Here is a 17,143-nt window from a genome sequence, read left to right as displayed (position 1 = left end):
TGAAGGATCTAGATCAGTAAATATCCTAACTACAAGAAGTAACTTTCCTATTTATTCCTAAAATGCAATATAACTTAAATATACAAAATTTGTTAGTGAAGGCCATAAACTATTTTAATTCTTTTTGAGGCTGGCTTCACAGGGTTGCTATTAGAGCATAGTTAACAGGCTTTAGAAACTGGAACACCTGAGCCTACTTCACAGGAGTAGTCATATAGGATAGAAGTTAACTAGGCTTTGGCTCGGCGCCTGTGGTTTAAGTGGCTAAGGCGCCAGCCACATACACCTAAGGTGGCAGGTTCGAATCCAGCCCAGGCTCGCCAAACAACAATGATGGCTGGAACAAAAAAAAAAAAAAAAAAGCCGGGTATTGTGGCGGGCACCTGTGGTCCCAGCTACTTGGGAGGCTGAGGCAGGAGACTTGCTTGAGCCCAGGAGTTGGAGGTTGCTGTGAGCTGTGCTGCCACAGCACTCTACCCAAGGGGACAGCTTGAGGCTCTGTCTCAAAAAGAAGTTAACTAGGCTTAGAAAACAAGCCCACACATACCTCACCAGCTGTGTGACCCTGGGCAAGTAATTTAACCTCTCTAAACTTCAATTTTCTCATCTCTAAAATTAAGATAATAGAATCTATAAGACTTTTTATGAAAGTCAAATAGATAATGCATGTAAGTTGTTTATCCCAGTCTCTGGTTTGAAGTAAGTATTCAGTAAATGTTGGCCACTCTACAACTGTCAGTTTTAATATTATGACATGTTACCATGTATAGTTATTTGACCCATCCTGAACGATGATTTATAGAGAAAAACAATTGTATCGAATATTAATTTATATTTTATTGAGATGAACCATGTTTTCTGTTTGTTTCACCCCAGGAGAGAATAGAATACTCCAAAACTTTCAAGGGGAAATATTTTAATTTTCTAGGTTACTTTTTCTCCATTTACTGTGTTTGGAAAATTTTCATGGTAAGTATATTATTTTTAACTGTCATTTATTTTTAGATGTTTTTCTAGTGGTAATAGGAGGGAAATTAGAGTAGATTTGATACCTGGCACTAAATTCCGAATTTTACTGAGTAAACGGGAAGTGCAATCTTTCATATCTCAGAGCCTTATTCTTTTTACCACCCTCTCCTTTTTTAGATAAGGTAAGTTGCATTTTTTTCTATCAGAAATCATTAATAAGTACTTAGTTTATGGACTTAGTTTATGAAATATGTGAATTGAATGTGAAAGTTTCTTGTTTTATATTCTGCTTTCTCTATTACCCTTGGGTGCATGACTGTGTATAACCCCAACTCCTACCGTTAGCTCAGAACAGAAGCTACTTGTCCTTTTTAATAACATGTAGACCTACATTAAGTGCAAAGCAAATTGTAAAATGTATTTCCATAGAGAAATTCACCTTCTGTGCTTATAGCTCTTATTCTTTTATGGCTTCTCTTGATATTTTTTGCTTCATGTTCACTTATATACACTATTTGTCTTTCCCTCTGACTCATCTGCAGGTATTAATAGATTTCAGTGTGTTTATAGAAAAGGCTGAAAGCATATTGACTTTCTGATTTGATGACTTGCCTTCTAGCACTTTGTTTACACAAAGAGGAGCTTTGTCATTTTATTAGTTAATTTTGATCACTGTAGATGAATGAGGGATTTTGGATTTAATGAATCTAATGTTATAATATATTGGTGTCAGTACATTCAGATGACATTTTAAAATCTTGATTTATTCAGTACGAGAGGATAAATGAAGATACTGCATTCAATCAGCTAAGCTACCAAAAGAACTTTCCCTGAGATTGCAGCCATTAGAGGAGCATGTCATTCTTTAACAAGCCTTATTGGTGTATGTGAACATACAATAAACTGTACATGTTTTAAGTGTACCGTTTTGTAAGTTTTGACATATGTGCAACAAACATCACCACACTCAAGATAGAGAACATATCTCTCCAAAAATTCTAAGAATTCTAAGAATTTTCTTGTCTCCTATACCCCCAGTCTCCAGGCAACTATCAATATGCTTTCAGTTATGTATTTGTATTTTCTAGTATTTTATTTTATGTAAATGGAATCCTACAGTATTTATTCTTTTTGTGTCGAATTTATTTTTCTCAGCACAATTATTTTAAGTTTTATCCAGGTTATCGTATCAGTAGTTTATTCCTTTTTATTGCTGAGTAGTATCCATTGTTTAGATGTACCACAATTTGTTGATCATTTGTCTGCTAATAGATTTTAGGATGTTTCCAGTTTGAGGTATTACAAATAAAGCTACTGTGAACATTTGTGCACAAGTCTGTACATAGACATATGCTCTCTTTTTGGGGGGCGATGAGCACTTAGAAATGGAATGTCTGGATCATATGGCAGGCATATGGTTAACTTTTTAAAAAACATTGAAATTATTTTCTAAAGAGATCGTACCATTTAGATTCCCACCTGCACTGTATGAGTTGCAGTAGTCCATGTGGTCAGTCTTAATTCATTTCAGAAATTCTAATAGATACAATATGGTATTTAATTGTGGTTTTCATTTATATTTCCCTAATGTCTAATGATGTTGAGCATCTTTTCTTGTGCTTATTTACCGCCAATATGTCCTCTTTGGTGAAGTATCTACTCAAATCTTTTGCCAATTTTTTAAGTAGGTTGTTCTTTTCCCCTTTCCTGCCTTTCTTCTTCTCTTCTTTCTCCTCTTTCTCTCCCTCCAGTCTTATTTCACTGACCAAAACTTTTAGTACAAAGTTGAATAGAAGTAGTAAGAGTAGTCATCCTACCCTTAGTCCTGATCTCAGGGAGAAAGCATCCAGTCTTGCACCCTTCAGTATGATGTTAGCTCCTGGCTTTTCCTGGATGCCCTTCATCGCATTGAGGAAATTCCATTCTAATCATAGTTTATTGAGTATCGTTCATCATGAGAAGGTTTGGGGTTTTGTCAAATGCTTGTTCTGCATCTACTAACATCATACAGTTTTTCTTTAGTCTGCTAGTCATTATACTCGATCACATTTTTTAAAAATGTTAAACCAATTTTTTATTCCTCCTAGAATAAACCTGACTTAGTTATGGTGAATTATCCTTTTTATATTTTGTTGGATTCAGTATGCTAACATTTCATTAAGAATTTTTGTATCCATATTTATGAGGATATCGGATTATAGTTTTCTTTTCTTATAATGTCTTTGTTTGGATTTGATGTCAGAGTAATGCTGTCTTTAGAGAATAGTGAGTTGAGAAGTATTGCCATCTCTTCAAATTAGTGGATAAGTTTGTGTGAAATTGTCATTATTTCTTTTTTAAATGTTTAGTAGAATTTATTAATGAAGCCATTTGGACCTGGAGTTTTCTTTGCAGGAAGATTTTCTTCTTTAACTACAAATTTAGGTTCTTTAATGATACAGAGTATATTTGGGTTATCTATTCTTCTTTAGTGAACTCTTAGGGTTTGGGTCTCTAAGGAATTTGTCCATTTTTACTGAAGTTATCAAATTTATTGGCATAAAATTGCTCATATTATTCCCTTCTTATCCTTTTATTATCTGTAGAAGAGGTAGAAAAGTTACCTCTCTTTCCTTTTTTCATATAACAGCTTTATTAGGATATGATTCATATATACTCATTTAGTGTGCAATACAGTGGCTCTTAGTGTGTTCACAGAGTTGTACAACCATCACCACAATCAAATTTTGAACATTTTTATCAAGTCAAAAATAAATTCCATGCTCATTAGCAGTCACTCCCCATTTCCCTCCAGTTCTCATGCCCCAGCCCATGGCAACCACTCATCTACTTTCCCTCCCTCTAGATTTCCTGATTCTGGGCATTTCATGTAAATGAAATCATATAATTTGTATTCATATGTGATTAGCTTTTTTGTATTTGGGGGGTGGGTTTGTTCTGTTTTTTGTTTTTTTGTGGGTTTTTTTGTGACAGAGTCTCACTCTGTGTCCTGGTATCACTCAAGCAATCCTCTTGCCTCAGCCTTCCAAGTAGTAGGGACTAACAGATGCCCATCATGACTCCCAGCTAGTTTTTCTATTTTTAGTAGAAACAAGGGTCTCGCTCTTGCTTAGGTTGGTCTCAAACTCCTGAGCTTAAGCATTTCACACACTCTGGCCTCCCAATGTGCTAGGATTGCAGGCATGAGCCACTACACCCGGCAGCTTTTTTGATTCAGCATAATGTTTCTGCGATTCACCTATGTTATAATAGTTATCAATGTTTCATTATGTTTTATGACTGAATAACATTCATTCTATTTTATGGATATATCACTTTTTTTTATCCATTAGTTGATAGACATTTGGGTTGTTTCTACTTTTTTACGATTATTAATAATACTGCTGTTAACATTTGTGTATGCAGTATAAGTTTTTATGTGAACATATACATGTATTTTCAGTTCTCTTACATACATACCTAGGATTAGAATTTCTATGTCATATGTTAACCACTAGACTGTTTTATAATGGCAGTACCTTTCTACCAACAGTTTATGAGGGTTCCAGTTTCTTCATATCCTCAGCAACACTTGTTATTTATCTTTTTGATTATTGCCATCATCGAGGGCATAAAGTGGTATCTTTTTCATTCTTGATATTGGCGACTTATGTCTTCCCTCTTTTTTTCCTTTATCTCAGTCTAATAGAGATTTATTGGTTTTATTGAACTTTTTAAAAATTCATCTTTGGCTCAGCACCCGTAGCACAGTGGTTACAGCACCAGCCACATACACCAGGGCTGGCGGGTTAGAAGCCAGCCTCGGCCTGCTAAACAACAATGAAAATGATAACAAAAAATAGCTAGGTGTTGTAGCAAGCGCCTGTAGTCCCAGCTACTTGGGAGGCTGAGGCAAGAGAATTGCTTAAGTCCAAGAATTTGAGGTTGCTGTGAGCTGTGATGCCATGGAACTCTACCAAAAAAAATAATAATAAATAATAAATAAATAAATAAATAAATAATCAGCTTTTGGATTAATTGATTTTCTCTCTTTATCTGATTTCTGCGCTGATCTTTATTATTCCTTCTGCTTATTTGGGATCTTTTTCTAATTTTTTAAGGTGGAAGTTAAGATCATTGAGACTTTCTTTTCTAACACAGGTGTTTTAGTGCTATAAATTTCTTACTTTGTACTACTGGATTTTTTGGTTTTTGGTTTTGTTTTTGAGATAGAGTCTCAGTTTGTCACCCTAGGCAGAGTGCCATGGTATCATAACTCACAGCAACCTCAAACTCTTGGGCTGAAGTAATCCTCAGCCTCCCAAGCTGTATGTACTACCACTTTAACTGCATCTCACAAATTTTGATGAATTGTATACAGTCAGTCCCCAGGTTACAAACAAGATAGGTTCTATAGGTTTGTTCTTAAGTTAAATTTGTATGTAAGTTGGAACAGGTACATTTACCTGTTACCTTTAATAGCCCTATTAAGTATGAGTTGTATGTTAGCCAAATATTTGTAACTTGGGGACTTTCTGTAATAACCTCTGTTCATAAATGCCAGTTGTACATAAATTGGATGTTTGTAACTTGGGGATTGCATATAATATTTTTCATTTAGTTCAAAATACTTTCTAATTTTCCTTCTGATTTCTTTTCTGAATCGTGGGTTATATAGAAGTGTATTATAAAATATTTGGGGATCTTCCAAATATTCTCTGATTTCTAATTCAATTTCATGTAGTCTAAGGACATATATTATATACAATATGTATCTTAAAATTTATCAAGACTTGTTTTCTGTCCTAGATATGGTTAGTCGAGCTCAGCATAGTGACTGTTGCTGCTGTGTGTGTACTTGAGTGGGAGATGTATTCCATTCTTATTGGCAGGAATGTTCTTTTTTTTTGAGACAGAGCCTCAAGCTGTCCCCTTGGGTAGAGTGCTGTGGCATCACAGCTCATAGCAACCTCCAACTCCTGGGCTCACGCAAGTCTCCTACCTCAGCCTCCCAAGTAGCTGGGACCACAGGTGCCCGCCACAATGCCTGGCTATTTTTTTGGTTGTAGCCGTCATTCTTGTTTGGTGGTCCCAGACTGGATTCGAACCCGCCACCTTAGGTGTATGTGGCTGGCACCTTAGCCACTTGAGCCACAGGCGCTGAGCCAGGAATGTTCTTTGAACATCAATTAGGTCAAGTTGACTGATAGTAAAATAATACTGATTTTCTGACTACTTGCTTTATCAATGATTGATAGAGAGGATCTAACTTTGGTGGTTTTGTCTATTTTTTTTATTCCTATCAGTTTTTGCTTCATGTATTTTGAAGTTCTGTTATTAGCTACAATTGTGTGTAGAATCATTATTCTAAATATTTATTTTAAAATATCCCTTTGAAATGATCTTTTTAATACCTGGCAACATTTTTTGCTATGAAATCTACTTTGAGTGATACAACAATCTAGCTTTCTTTTTATTAGTGTCAACAAATAAAATATCTTTTTTCATTATTTTCTTTTAACCTGTTTGTGTCTTTATATTTATTAAAGTGGGTTTCTTATAAGCAATATATAATTGGGTCTTGCTTTTTTATTCAGTTTGACAGCCCCTACCATTTCGTTGGCATATTTAGACCAAGGATCAGCTGTTTATAGCGCACAGTCCAAACCTGACTACTGCCTGCTTTTGTAAATAAAGTTTTACTGGAACATAACCATGCCCATTCATTTATGTATTGTCTATAGCTACTGTTACACTATAGTGGCAGAATTTACTGACCCAAAATTTCAGCCATTTACATTTAATATGATTATTGATACGTGTAGGTTTTAAACTAACGTGTTAGTATTTTTTTGTCTGTTCATTTTTTCCCTTTTTCCTTTTTTTTAAATAATTGGGTAGTTTTCATGACTACCCATGGTAGTTTTCCTTTGATCTCCGTTGTTGGCTTATTAGCTATAATTCCTTTTTTGTTATTTTAATCTTTGTTTTTAGAGCTATCAGAAAATTACCCTGGGGAATGACCTTGGAATTCTTTGATCTCTTACCAGAATGTTACCTTTCTGGCTTCCAATAAACTAAGGCACATAAGCCACAGCTTTATTCCCCTTGACTCTTTACAGAAAGGAAAACTGGGGTAGGTAAGGACTTTTGTTTTTAAGGCAGCAGAGCTTTATTTCTTGCTCATAATATTTTTATTAATATAAGGATGCCAGTGATTGGGTTACATCATTTGCATTTGTTAGCATCCGCGTTGCAGTTGAGTCCTTCACCCAGAAGATGTACCATGTACCCTACATTAAGCTTATTGGGCCACCTCCCATCTTACCCCCTCACACCTTCTTGAATTTAATTGTATTTTTCTCTCATAGGGCCTGTAGTTGTTTATCCTAGTTTCAAATTAGTATTGAAAACATGGGGTGCTTGCCTTTCCATTCTTGAGATACTTTACTAAGGAGAACATTCTTTAACTCCATTCAGGTAAATGCAAAAGAAGTAAACTGTTTTTTATGACTAAATAGTATTCCATGGCATGTATATACACCACAGTTTATTAATACATCCATGGGTTGATGGACATTTTGGGTTGTTTCTACATCTTTATGATTATAAATTGAACTGCTATAAGCATTTGAGTGCAAATGGCATTGTGATAAAAAAAATTTTTTTAATTTTGGGTAAATACCTAGTATTAGGATTGCAGGATCAAATAGAAGGTCTACTTTTAGTTCCTTGAGTTTTCTCCATACTTCTTTCCAAAAAAAACTGTACTAGTTTTCAATCCCACCAATAGCATGTAAGTGTTCTCTTCTATTCACACCCATGCCAGCATCTGCAGCTTTGGGACTCTGTGATGTGGGCTATTTTTTCTGGGGTTAGGTAGTATCTGAGGGTGAGTTTGATTTGCATTTATCTGATCACCTGGGATGATGAGTATTTTTCACATACAGGGTGGACATAATAAAGTTTGTGTGCAATTGTAAATAGTTTAACCTTAATAAATTGTACACAAACTTTATGGACACTCTGTATATGTTGGCTATTCATCTGTCATGGGATAAGGTTCTGTTCCCGTCTCTTTCATATGTGTCTTCTTAGAAAGAGACGGAAACAGAACAGTCAGTAATAGTCAGGCTGAAAATTAAATCAAAGACACAATAGATAGGGACTTTTCTTTGCCAGTACAGGAGTAGCTGAAATAGATTTCTTATGTGTGATTTAGATTGAAAGTAAAGTTACATTTTTAGGAATATCAACCTGTCAGATTTGTTGTAGTAATTTGGTCATTATTTTGAATCATTTCTTTGAAAGAGTGACTTTTAAGATGTTTTAACATATTAAGTTCTGTGTCTTTGCAGGCAACCATTAATATTGTTTTTGATCGAGTTGGGAAAACTGACCCTGTTACAAGAGGCATTGAGATCACTGTGAATTACCTGGGAATCCAATTTGATGTAAGAGTTATATTAAGATCCTGGTTTATTATGTTTCTTTCTGGCTTATCTGCTGTAACTTATAATTTATAGGATTCTAATTCCCACACTTTATGTACTTGCTGCTTCTTTTCTTCTTCCGATTCTCCTCTGTATATTTTGACATATTCACGTGGCATATTTGGAGAAGACTTGGATTCTCTTTCTAATTATAAAGCCATACTAACAACTGCTGCCTATTATTGTCATGGATACTGATTATTTCTATAGTTCCTCCTCTGCTTCTCCGTAGCCAGCCACTTTATCAGTTTCTCCCCATGAAAGTATTCAAGTCCTTCTCTCAGTGATACTTGATGAGCTTTTCAAACGTACAACTCACCTTTGGTTCCCCTGGTAGAAAATTAACTGCTAATTAGTGTTCTGTGTTAGAACTAAAATGAATTCTGCTGTAAAAAATGATCTTTATCAATTAATCAATGTAGACTTTGGGCTAAAGATGGTAACTGTCACCTTTGCACAAAGTTGTTTTTTAATTAGCTTTCTACCTGTTTCACAACACTAATGTCATAAATACACCCTTGTCCCAATTTAAGTTCAATGTCTATATTCATAGACTAGTATATTTTCCAGATATAAGTATGGCCAGTGATTCTGGCTGAATAGCACTTTAAGACCAATGTCACATTCTTAGTCCCAGTTCTGCTGTCAACCTAGACACAGGCTGCATGCTACCCCCAACCATCCATCTCATCCAGACATCCTTCCAGTCTCCAGGGGAGCAGGATGAAATGAACAAGGGCAAACTGAGGTCCAGTCCTTAAGAAACAGCTCAGAGTACATGTTCCTTGATGCTAGATCAATGGTGTATTATCTCTGCACATGAAGGAGCGTATGTCTTTGAGTATTGTATAAATTAAGTATTTTTGTTATTGTTGGATGTGGCTTTTCCTCATTCACATTTTTTGCTAGGCTGAATTTTGAGAAATGCTCTTCCTTATCTGTGCTTTCTGAGGCTACTTAATCGCTATATATACATTCCATCTATAATTCTTCTATATACTGCATATTTTGTAATTATGAATAACAAACTTTTAGGTGTTAGTAATAGCAGCTCCCCCTCAGACACTTTTCAGAACTGAGTCAGGCATGGGGTCCCAAAACTGCTTCACACTACGATGCAGTGCAGGAGGAGAAAAGGTAACTTGTGCTTTACATGAAGTTCAGCTATTTCCTAGAACTTAGCTGAGATTCTCTATATATTCTTTTATTACAAAAAGAAATATTCCTTAAAATTTTGAGTGATCAGAGAACTATAATGCATAGATATTAAAAATAAACTACTGAGTTTCCTTTTAATTCCTGCTTTTCACTTATCATAGTAAAGTTGTATCAATAGCTATTTTTTCTGATTAGTGTTATTTTTATTATTTTTTATCACTTCTGTACTTGCTTTCTTGTGTTAGGATTTAAGTCTCCTAGTTAAGATATACACTGCAGTTTCCCTATAGGTGGTTCCTCCCCCCTTTAAAGAAAAAGAAAATCAGGTATAGCCTAATGAAGTTCCCTCTCACAACCGCATAAGTGATCTGCATACAGCTGAGCCTTTGTGTCTGTCTGAACAGAGATGTAACAGCTATTTTTTCTTCCTGTTATGGTGGTAGGTGAAGTTTTGGTCCCAACACATTTCCTTCATTCTTGTTGGAATAATCATCGTCACATCCATCAGAGGATTACTGATCACTCTTACCAAGGTATGTTGCATCACAGTGTGATAAAGTACTGCTTATCATTTGCTTAATTACAATGTGGTACCATGAGATAATTTTACCTAATTAAGATTTCTGCCTCCTGACAAAACAGAATTTTTTAAAATTTCATCTACTGTGTCAATTGACAATATATTTACATCAGACATTTACCAAAGTAAATAGAATAAGGGCTAGTTTTGTTTGCTGAAATGTAACCAAAATGAACCAAAATGGCACATAGTAGGTATTCACCAGATATTTGAGGTTAAAATAATTGAGAGGCATTTGTAAAGCAATATGGAAGTAGAAGAGCAGAATACAGTAAGTTTGAACTTAATGTCATTAATAGGGTCTTGGAAATTACTTTAAACAAAGCCAAACAACATACAGCTTTCATTATAATGTTGATGAGGAAAAAAAACAGTTTTGCTATATATTGTTTCACTTAAAGTCTTAGTTTCCAAGAACTTACTGACCTTAAAAGTGAGGACCTGTTATATTTAGCTGTTTTCTAATCAACATAGAAAGATTCCATGGACGTGGAATGTAAGTCCTCTCTGGCAGAAGAGATAGGGATTTCAAGATCCATGAGCTATTTGAAGAAAAAGAGGCATCCAACTCAATTTTGGAAATTGCTCAGGAGCCTAATTAACAATTACAAATGCTTATAACAGCCTGGAATAGTCTGATTTAAGGTTTTATGGCAATTTTAAGTCAAATGCATCACATAGTTTCTGAAGTTTGACAGAACAGGGGTCCTTTTATGTGTTATAATGTAACACTACCTCTGGGGAAAACATTTTCAGTGTTCTATTTTAAGTCTCTTCTTCATAACCTTAATCATGTGAATTGGTCTACAGAGGGTTATGGCATGAAAGAGGCTTTTAACTGTTAATCACATTGTGACATAGGAATCTAGCAGTGCTACATAAATTCATCTCTTCCTTTTCTTGACAGTTCTTTTATGCCATCTCCAGCAGTAAGTCTTCCAATGTCATTGTCCTCCTGTTAGCACAGATAATGGTAAGTTTAGGGAACTAGTTTTATAGCTAAAAAATACCAGAAATGTTTTATACTTTTAAACATTTTAATACTTTGCTTTTACCTGCTACTCATTACAGAGTAACTTTTAGATTGATCTGACTTACAGGGCATGTACTTTGTTTCCTCGGTGCTGCTGATACGAATGAGTATGCCTCTAGAATACCGCACCATCATCACTGAAGTCCTGGGAGAACTGCAGTTCAACTTCTATCACCGATGGTTTGATGTGATCTTCCTGGTCAGCGCACTCTCTAGCATACTTTTCCTCTATTTGGCTCACAAACAGGCACCAGAGAAGCATATGGCACCTTGAACTCATGCCTACTATAGACTATTAAAGGCCAGTGGTGTCAGAACTTGGATACAAGAGGTGGGAAAAAAGGAGGGGACCAAGGCCTAATATTTTCTAAACAATGCTATGGTAGCATATTTTACCCTCCAGCACACTCCTTCCTCAGATGATACTGTGAATGTAAGTAACAGCGAGAACATGAAGCGAAGTAACTCAAGGCAGTACTCAGCAGAGAGCATCCTGCATAGATTTAAGGCCGGCATAGCTCATGGACGAGGGAGAAGGGGGCAGAAGAGCCAAGAAACTAGTGGGGGGAAATACACTGGAACTCTGGGGCAAGAGGCATCCAGGGGAGCTGGGCTGAATACATAGGATTTCTGTTTTAAGTCAAGGTTTACATGGAAAAGGTCATGGCTTTTCCTTGAGATTATCATTAAAAATCAAAGATTGTAACACTTGGGCCTTGGGCTCATTTTATCCTACATAGCTTGGTATTATGCTTATGTGATCTAACATGAGTTAGCGTCCCTCCGGCAGTAACCAGCCCCATTAAATAACCAAGAACTTTTCTGGAAAAGGCATGGTATGCAGCTGAAATAGATTATACCAAAGGAGACTTGAAGTATGTCATTTTCTTAAAATTTCTTTTTAACTTAAGAGTGAATACCCTACATTCAATTCAGCAATGATATCTCCAGATTTTGTTTCCATTGGCCCCTCATGCTATGAGGGTAAAACGATGCATTACCATAAGTGGAACAAGTTACATTTTTGTCCTGAGACTCAGGAAGACAATAGAAAGTTTTCAGATGGCTCAGCGTCCATAGCTCAGTGAGTAAGGGCGCCAGCCACATACACCAAAGCTGGCAGGTTCAAGCCCGGACCAGGCCTGCTAAACAACAGTGACAACTGCAACCAAAAAATAGCCGGGCACCTATAGTCCCAGCTGCTTGGGAGGCTGAAGCAAGAGACTCGCTTAAGCCAGGAGTTGGAGGTTGCTGTGAGCTGTGATGTGTATTTTATTCTTTTGGGTTTCTAGAGGCAAATGAAGGATAAAGTGTAAAATGTTTATCCAAAACAAACTTATTAAGGTTATACCAGACAACAGAAGTTTCACACATAGTGCAAAGGCATTTTTAATGTTATTTATTCTAGCAACCACAACATTGTTACAAAAGCATCATTTTAAGAGATTTATCTGCTCAGATACTTTAATTAGCAACTCTCACATATACAGATTTACAAATCATCTTTGGTGTTCAAGGAGCCTCATCATACAGAGAAACATAAAGTTGAACCTTGGAAGAGATCACAAAAAAAGAATCTGGCTCCTGCCTTAGCTCTTCCTAAGTCGACCATAAACCACCTGCAACAGCCACCCACCCCTAAGCAATAACAGAAGACAATCACATGATGAATGGTTTCCAGACAAGTTTTACCCTCTGACAGCAAACAGGTGGCAACTCATTCCTTGTCTAAATACCCAGAAACGGCTATCAGCCAAAGCCATTATTTGATCTCTTCACATCTCTGTATCTTCAGAATTGGAAGAAGAATGTGAGGCTGTGCTGTGGGCCTGTGCAAAAGAAAACAAGTCATTCAACGCTAGATCGTCCCTTAAGTCAGAGTCGAGTCACTCACAAGAAGTCAGGTGACCTGAATTCTTCACCTGGCTTGATTTCCAACTTGCTAGTTGATAGATTAACTTCTTAATGTCTGTTTTTCTTTAATAAGATTTATGTAGGACTTCAGTTGACCTCCTACAGAGAAATTATAAAGGCCAATACAGTGGCATAAACCTGTAACCCTACCACTTTGGAAGGCCAAGGCGGGAGAATCAGTTGAGGCCAGGAGTTTGAGACCCACCAAGGCAAGAGTAAGATCCCATATCTCTACAAAATATAAAAATTAGCCAGGCACAGTAACATGTACCTATACTCCCAGCTACTCAAGAGGCTAAGGCAGGAGGATCGCTTGAGCCCAGGAGTTTGAGGTTGCAGTGAACTATGATGAGACCACTGCACTGTAGGCCAGGTAACAGAGCATGACCTTGTCTCTTGTAGAATTTTTAAAAGACAACTGGAATACTTCCTTGGTTAAGCATTCTAGAATATAGAACATAAAGTCAACAGCTATTAGGTATGTTCACTAAACTGGTATTTGTTATTTATATCAGAGTCCTAGCTTTGCCACAAATTTCCTGTATGAACTTGAATAAATCAGTTTACTTTTCGACCTGCATAATTCATCTGCATAAAGAAGTTAGACAAATGTAAAACTGAGACTTACCAGGGAATCTATATATGTACAGAATACTTAATTTTTACTAGTAATAAAGCTGGAATACCTGACAATTTTAAAACAATACTCTGACCATCACCATTTACTTACATGCTTACTGTGAGGCAGACACTACTCAAAGCACTTTAATAGTCTTAGTTAATATTCTCCTTACAATCCCACAAGTTATCTCTATTTGACAGGTGGGGCAACTGAGGAACAGAGCAAATAAATCTATTTGCCAAGAGATAAGGCTGGGGCGGCGCCTGTGGCTCAAAGGAGTAGGGCACTGGCCTCATATGCCAGAGGTAGTGGGTTCAAACCCAGCCCCGGCTAAAAACTGCAAAAAAAAAAAAAAAAAAAAGAGATAAGGCTGATAAATGATAGAACCAGAATTTGTCCCTAGATAGTCTGATTCAAGTTCTTCTGGTGGTTCCCATTATAATTTTGCTAAACTTGTTACTTCTTATCAACTCAAGCATGCAGATGACAGCGATTGTCTAGACAGAAAGAAATCTGTTGCCCTTATACTTCCTCCTGTCCTCTACACTAACTGATTTGTTATCATTACAGAGTCGTTTTCTGATACATGACAGAGTCATTTTCTGATACATGAAGTATACTTACCTGGGGACCATACCATACTCTGATAAGTTAGGTCACTAGAAGAAATGTATCGCTACTCACTCGATCTTTCGCCACATGCACGTCCTGCTCTGGCACCGCTAATGTTCCTTCTTTAGAATCTGGGGGGGCATCCAGTGGCTCGACCATGGAGGAGACAATAGGGATTTTCTTAGCTTGAAAATAGTCATAAGCCTTCTTTCCACAGACTAACAGTGTGACATTCTTCCCACTGCTCTGGATTCTGTCCACCACCGTTTCATAGGGTTCATCCATCACATTCACGCCGTTCACTTCAATGATGATGTCCTCGTCTTCCAGCCCAGCCAGGTCGGCAGGGCTGTCCTTCCGCACCTGTGAACACAGGTTCTGAGTTATGAATTCCAGACACAGATCAGGGCATGTTAGACTAGTTTTCCTTCAGGGGATAGAAGAAGAGTTTGAGAATTTATTCTTAGCTATGCTATTATTTCTCCTTGAGGTACAGAAGTTGAGAAAGAGGCTCTATTTTTCTACTTATGAGAGCTACAACTTCCATACTCAAATGAGTATCATTAAAAATAGTGTTTGACTATTACATTGCATGTCTTTGGGCTGAAAGCATTAGGTTTCATAGGTTCACCCCCCTTCACTCCCAACTAGAAAGATATCATGAGAGTCTTCTCACGGACAGTGTCAGTCCCTAAAGGGTATGGTAGCATGCCAAAAGCACAGAAGCAAACAGATGTGTGGGAAGCAAAAGATGTAAGTTTATGATGTACTAGTAGCTGACATAAAGGGTCTGTGCTTGGAGGAGTGGAGAATCTGCAGCTTTGCGGAAACTTGTGGCCTTCTTGGTCCTGGTCCTTAAGTGTAGCCTTTTGACTGAATCCAATTTTTATACAACAAATCCTTTTATGAAAAGGGGCGTACCAGGGAAAGATGAAGCATTTATCTTTGGTGCTGAGAAAAGAATGATCTTGGCTGAGCATGGTGGCTCATACCTATAATCCTGGTACTCTAGGAGGCTGAGGCCAGTGAACTGCCTGAGCTCAGGAGTTCAAGATCAGCCTAAGCAGGAGTGAGACCCCATCTCTACTAAAAGGAAAAACTAGCCACATATTGTGCAAGGCACCTGTAGAGTCCAACTATTCAGGAGGCTGAGGCAAGAGGATCACTTGAGCACAAGAATTTGAGGTTATTGGGCAGCGCCTGTGGCTCAGTGAGTAGGGTGCCATCCCCATATACCGAGAGTGGCGGGTTCAAACCTGGCCCCCGCCAAACTGCAACAAAAAAAAAAAAAAAAATAGCCGAGCCCTGTGGTGGGCACCTGTAGTCCCAGCTATTCAGGAGGCTGAGGCAAGAGAATTACCTAAGCCCAAGAGCTGGAGGTTGCTGTGAGCTGTGATGCCACAGTACTCTACCGAGGGCAACAAAGTGAGACGGTCTCGGAAAAAAATAGAACTTGAGGTTACTGTGAGCTATGATGTCATAGCAATCTACCCAGGGTGACAGAGACTATCTTTAAAAAAAAAAAAAAAAAAGGAAGGAAGGAAAACAAAAGAAAAAAAAATCTTGAAATCAGAAGGCCATAGGTTCCCTACCCTTTGGGCTCTGGAACGAGATTACCATACCTCTTTGACGAATGAGCCTGGCAGACCCCGAATGGCATTTAAGTGAAAGCCATAGCCATTTTCACCTTTAACCAGCCTGCAGAGTTTAGGCTTATAATCTACTTCCTCAGTAGTATCTGGACTTGAGGCCTCCTGGGAAACAGGACTAGGAGCTGGATCCTCCTTGACCGAGCCATTAGGCAGTTCTTGACTTTGATAGTAAAGAAATGGAGAAAAACGAGCCTTTTGAAAATAAAGGAAAAACATTTGACTTAATATTTTAAATGTAAGTTGCAGTTTATTAAATATATATGCTAGTTTAATTTGTAAGATATTATACATGTTCCATTCTTCATGGTATATCTATTATAAACTATAAAATTTCTCTGCTACCACAACCAGGAAAAGTATAAAATATTGAGCTTGGTTGCAGAGCAATATGTACCAACATGCACACAAATGCATGTATGTGTTTAAAATAAGCTAGAATAGAATGCCAGACAAGGATCCAAAAGATGTCCAGCATAATTACTGGTTTCTGACTCCATAATAGTAAGCCAGTTTCTAAACAACCAGTACACAATCTCTTTGTTGGAGAATGACACATCTGAGTGATTAGCCCAGCGTCTCATGTGAAGTAGGTCCTTCTGGCCTTTCCCCTTCAGTAAGATGGTCTTCAAAGCTCCTTAAACACATTAGAGAAAGTAAAATACAAGACACTTGTGATGACTAATTTTAGTTGTCAACCTGACTGGATTAAGGAAAACCTAGAAACCTGGTAAAATATTATTTTGGGATATTTCTGTAAGGGCATTTCCAGAGGAGAATATGTAAGCCTGAGCTAAGTGGAGAAAATCCACCCTTAATGTGGGCAGGCAGCATCCAATCAGCTGGGGGCTCAGAGAGAACAAAAACAGAAAAGTCTTTCTCTGTTGGACTGGGATAGACCCTTCCCCTCCTGGGACATCAGAACTCTAGGCTCTTCCGCCTTTGGACTCCAGGTCTTACACCAGCAACCATCCAATCTCAGACTGTGGCTTACACCGTCAGCTTCCTTGGTTGTGAGGCCTTCAGACTTGGACTGAGCTGCTACTGGCACCTCAGGGTCTGCAGCTCACACAGCCTGACATGGAACTTCTCAGCCTCTGTATTCCTGTGAGCCAGCTCCCTAATAAGTCTTCT

The 17,143-nt window shown here is 37.5% G+C and overlaps 2 protein-coding genes across 2 annotated transcripts in view; one reads left to right on the top strand and one right to left on the bottom strand.

The window, feature by feature from the left end:
* LOC100960178 (Golgi pH regulator) overlaps window positions 1–12,146 on the top strand; it is a 43,049-nt gene extending 30,903 nt beyond the window's left edge. Inside the window, exons 9-13 of the mRNA XM_023515490.1 lie at window positions 877–969; window positions 8,307–8,402; window positions 10,043–10,132; window positions 11,087–11,152; window positions 11,280–12,146. Coding sequence (XP_023371258.1) covers window positions 877–969; window positions 8,307–8,402; window positions 10,043–10,132; window positions 11,087–11,152; window positions 11,280–11,486 — 552 coding nt within the window. The 3' untranslated portion in view covers window positions 11,487–12,146. The remainder of the gene's footprint in view (window positions 1–876; window positions 970–8,306; window positions 8,403–10,042; window positions 10,133–11,086; window positions 11,153–11,279) is intronic.
* Window positions 12,147–12,595: 449 nt separating this feature from the next.
* Window positions 12,596–17,143, bottom strand: part of PDZK1 (PDZ domain containing 1) — a 34,823-nt gene continuing 30,275 nt past the window's right edge. Inside the window, exons 7-9 of the mRNA XM_003793789.3 lie at window positions 15,983–16,204; window positions 14,433–14,723; window positions 12,596–13,041 (exon numbers count right to left, since the gene is read on the bottom strand). Coding sequence (XP_003793837.1) covers window positions 12,988–13,041; window positions 14,433–14,723; window positions 15,983–16,204 — 567 coding nt within the window. The 3' untranslated portion in view covers window positions 12,596–12,987. The remainder of the gene's footprint in view (window positions 13,042–14,432; window positions 14,724–15,982; window positions 16,205–17,143) is intronic.

This window comes from Otolemur garnettii, unplaced genomic scaffold (assembly GCF_000181295.1).
Source record: "Otolemur garnettii isolate 467f Iridium unplaced genomic scaffold, OtoGar3 scaffold00073, whole genome shotgun sequence".
NCBI classification, from domain to species: Eukaryota; Metazoa; Chordata; class Mammalia; order Primates; family Galagidae; genus Otolemur; species Otolemur garnettii.
The sequence above is the reverse complement of the archived record's forward strand: the minus strand, read 5'-3'. Positions and strand labels throughout refer to the sequence as shown.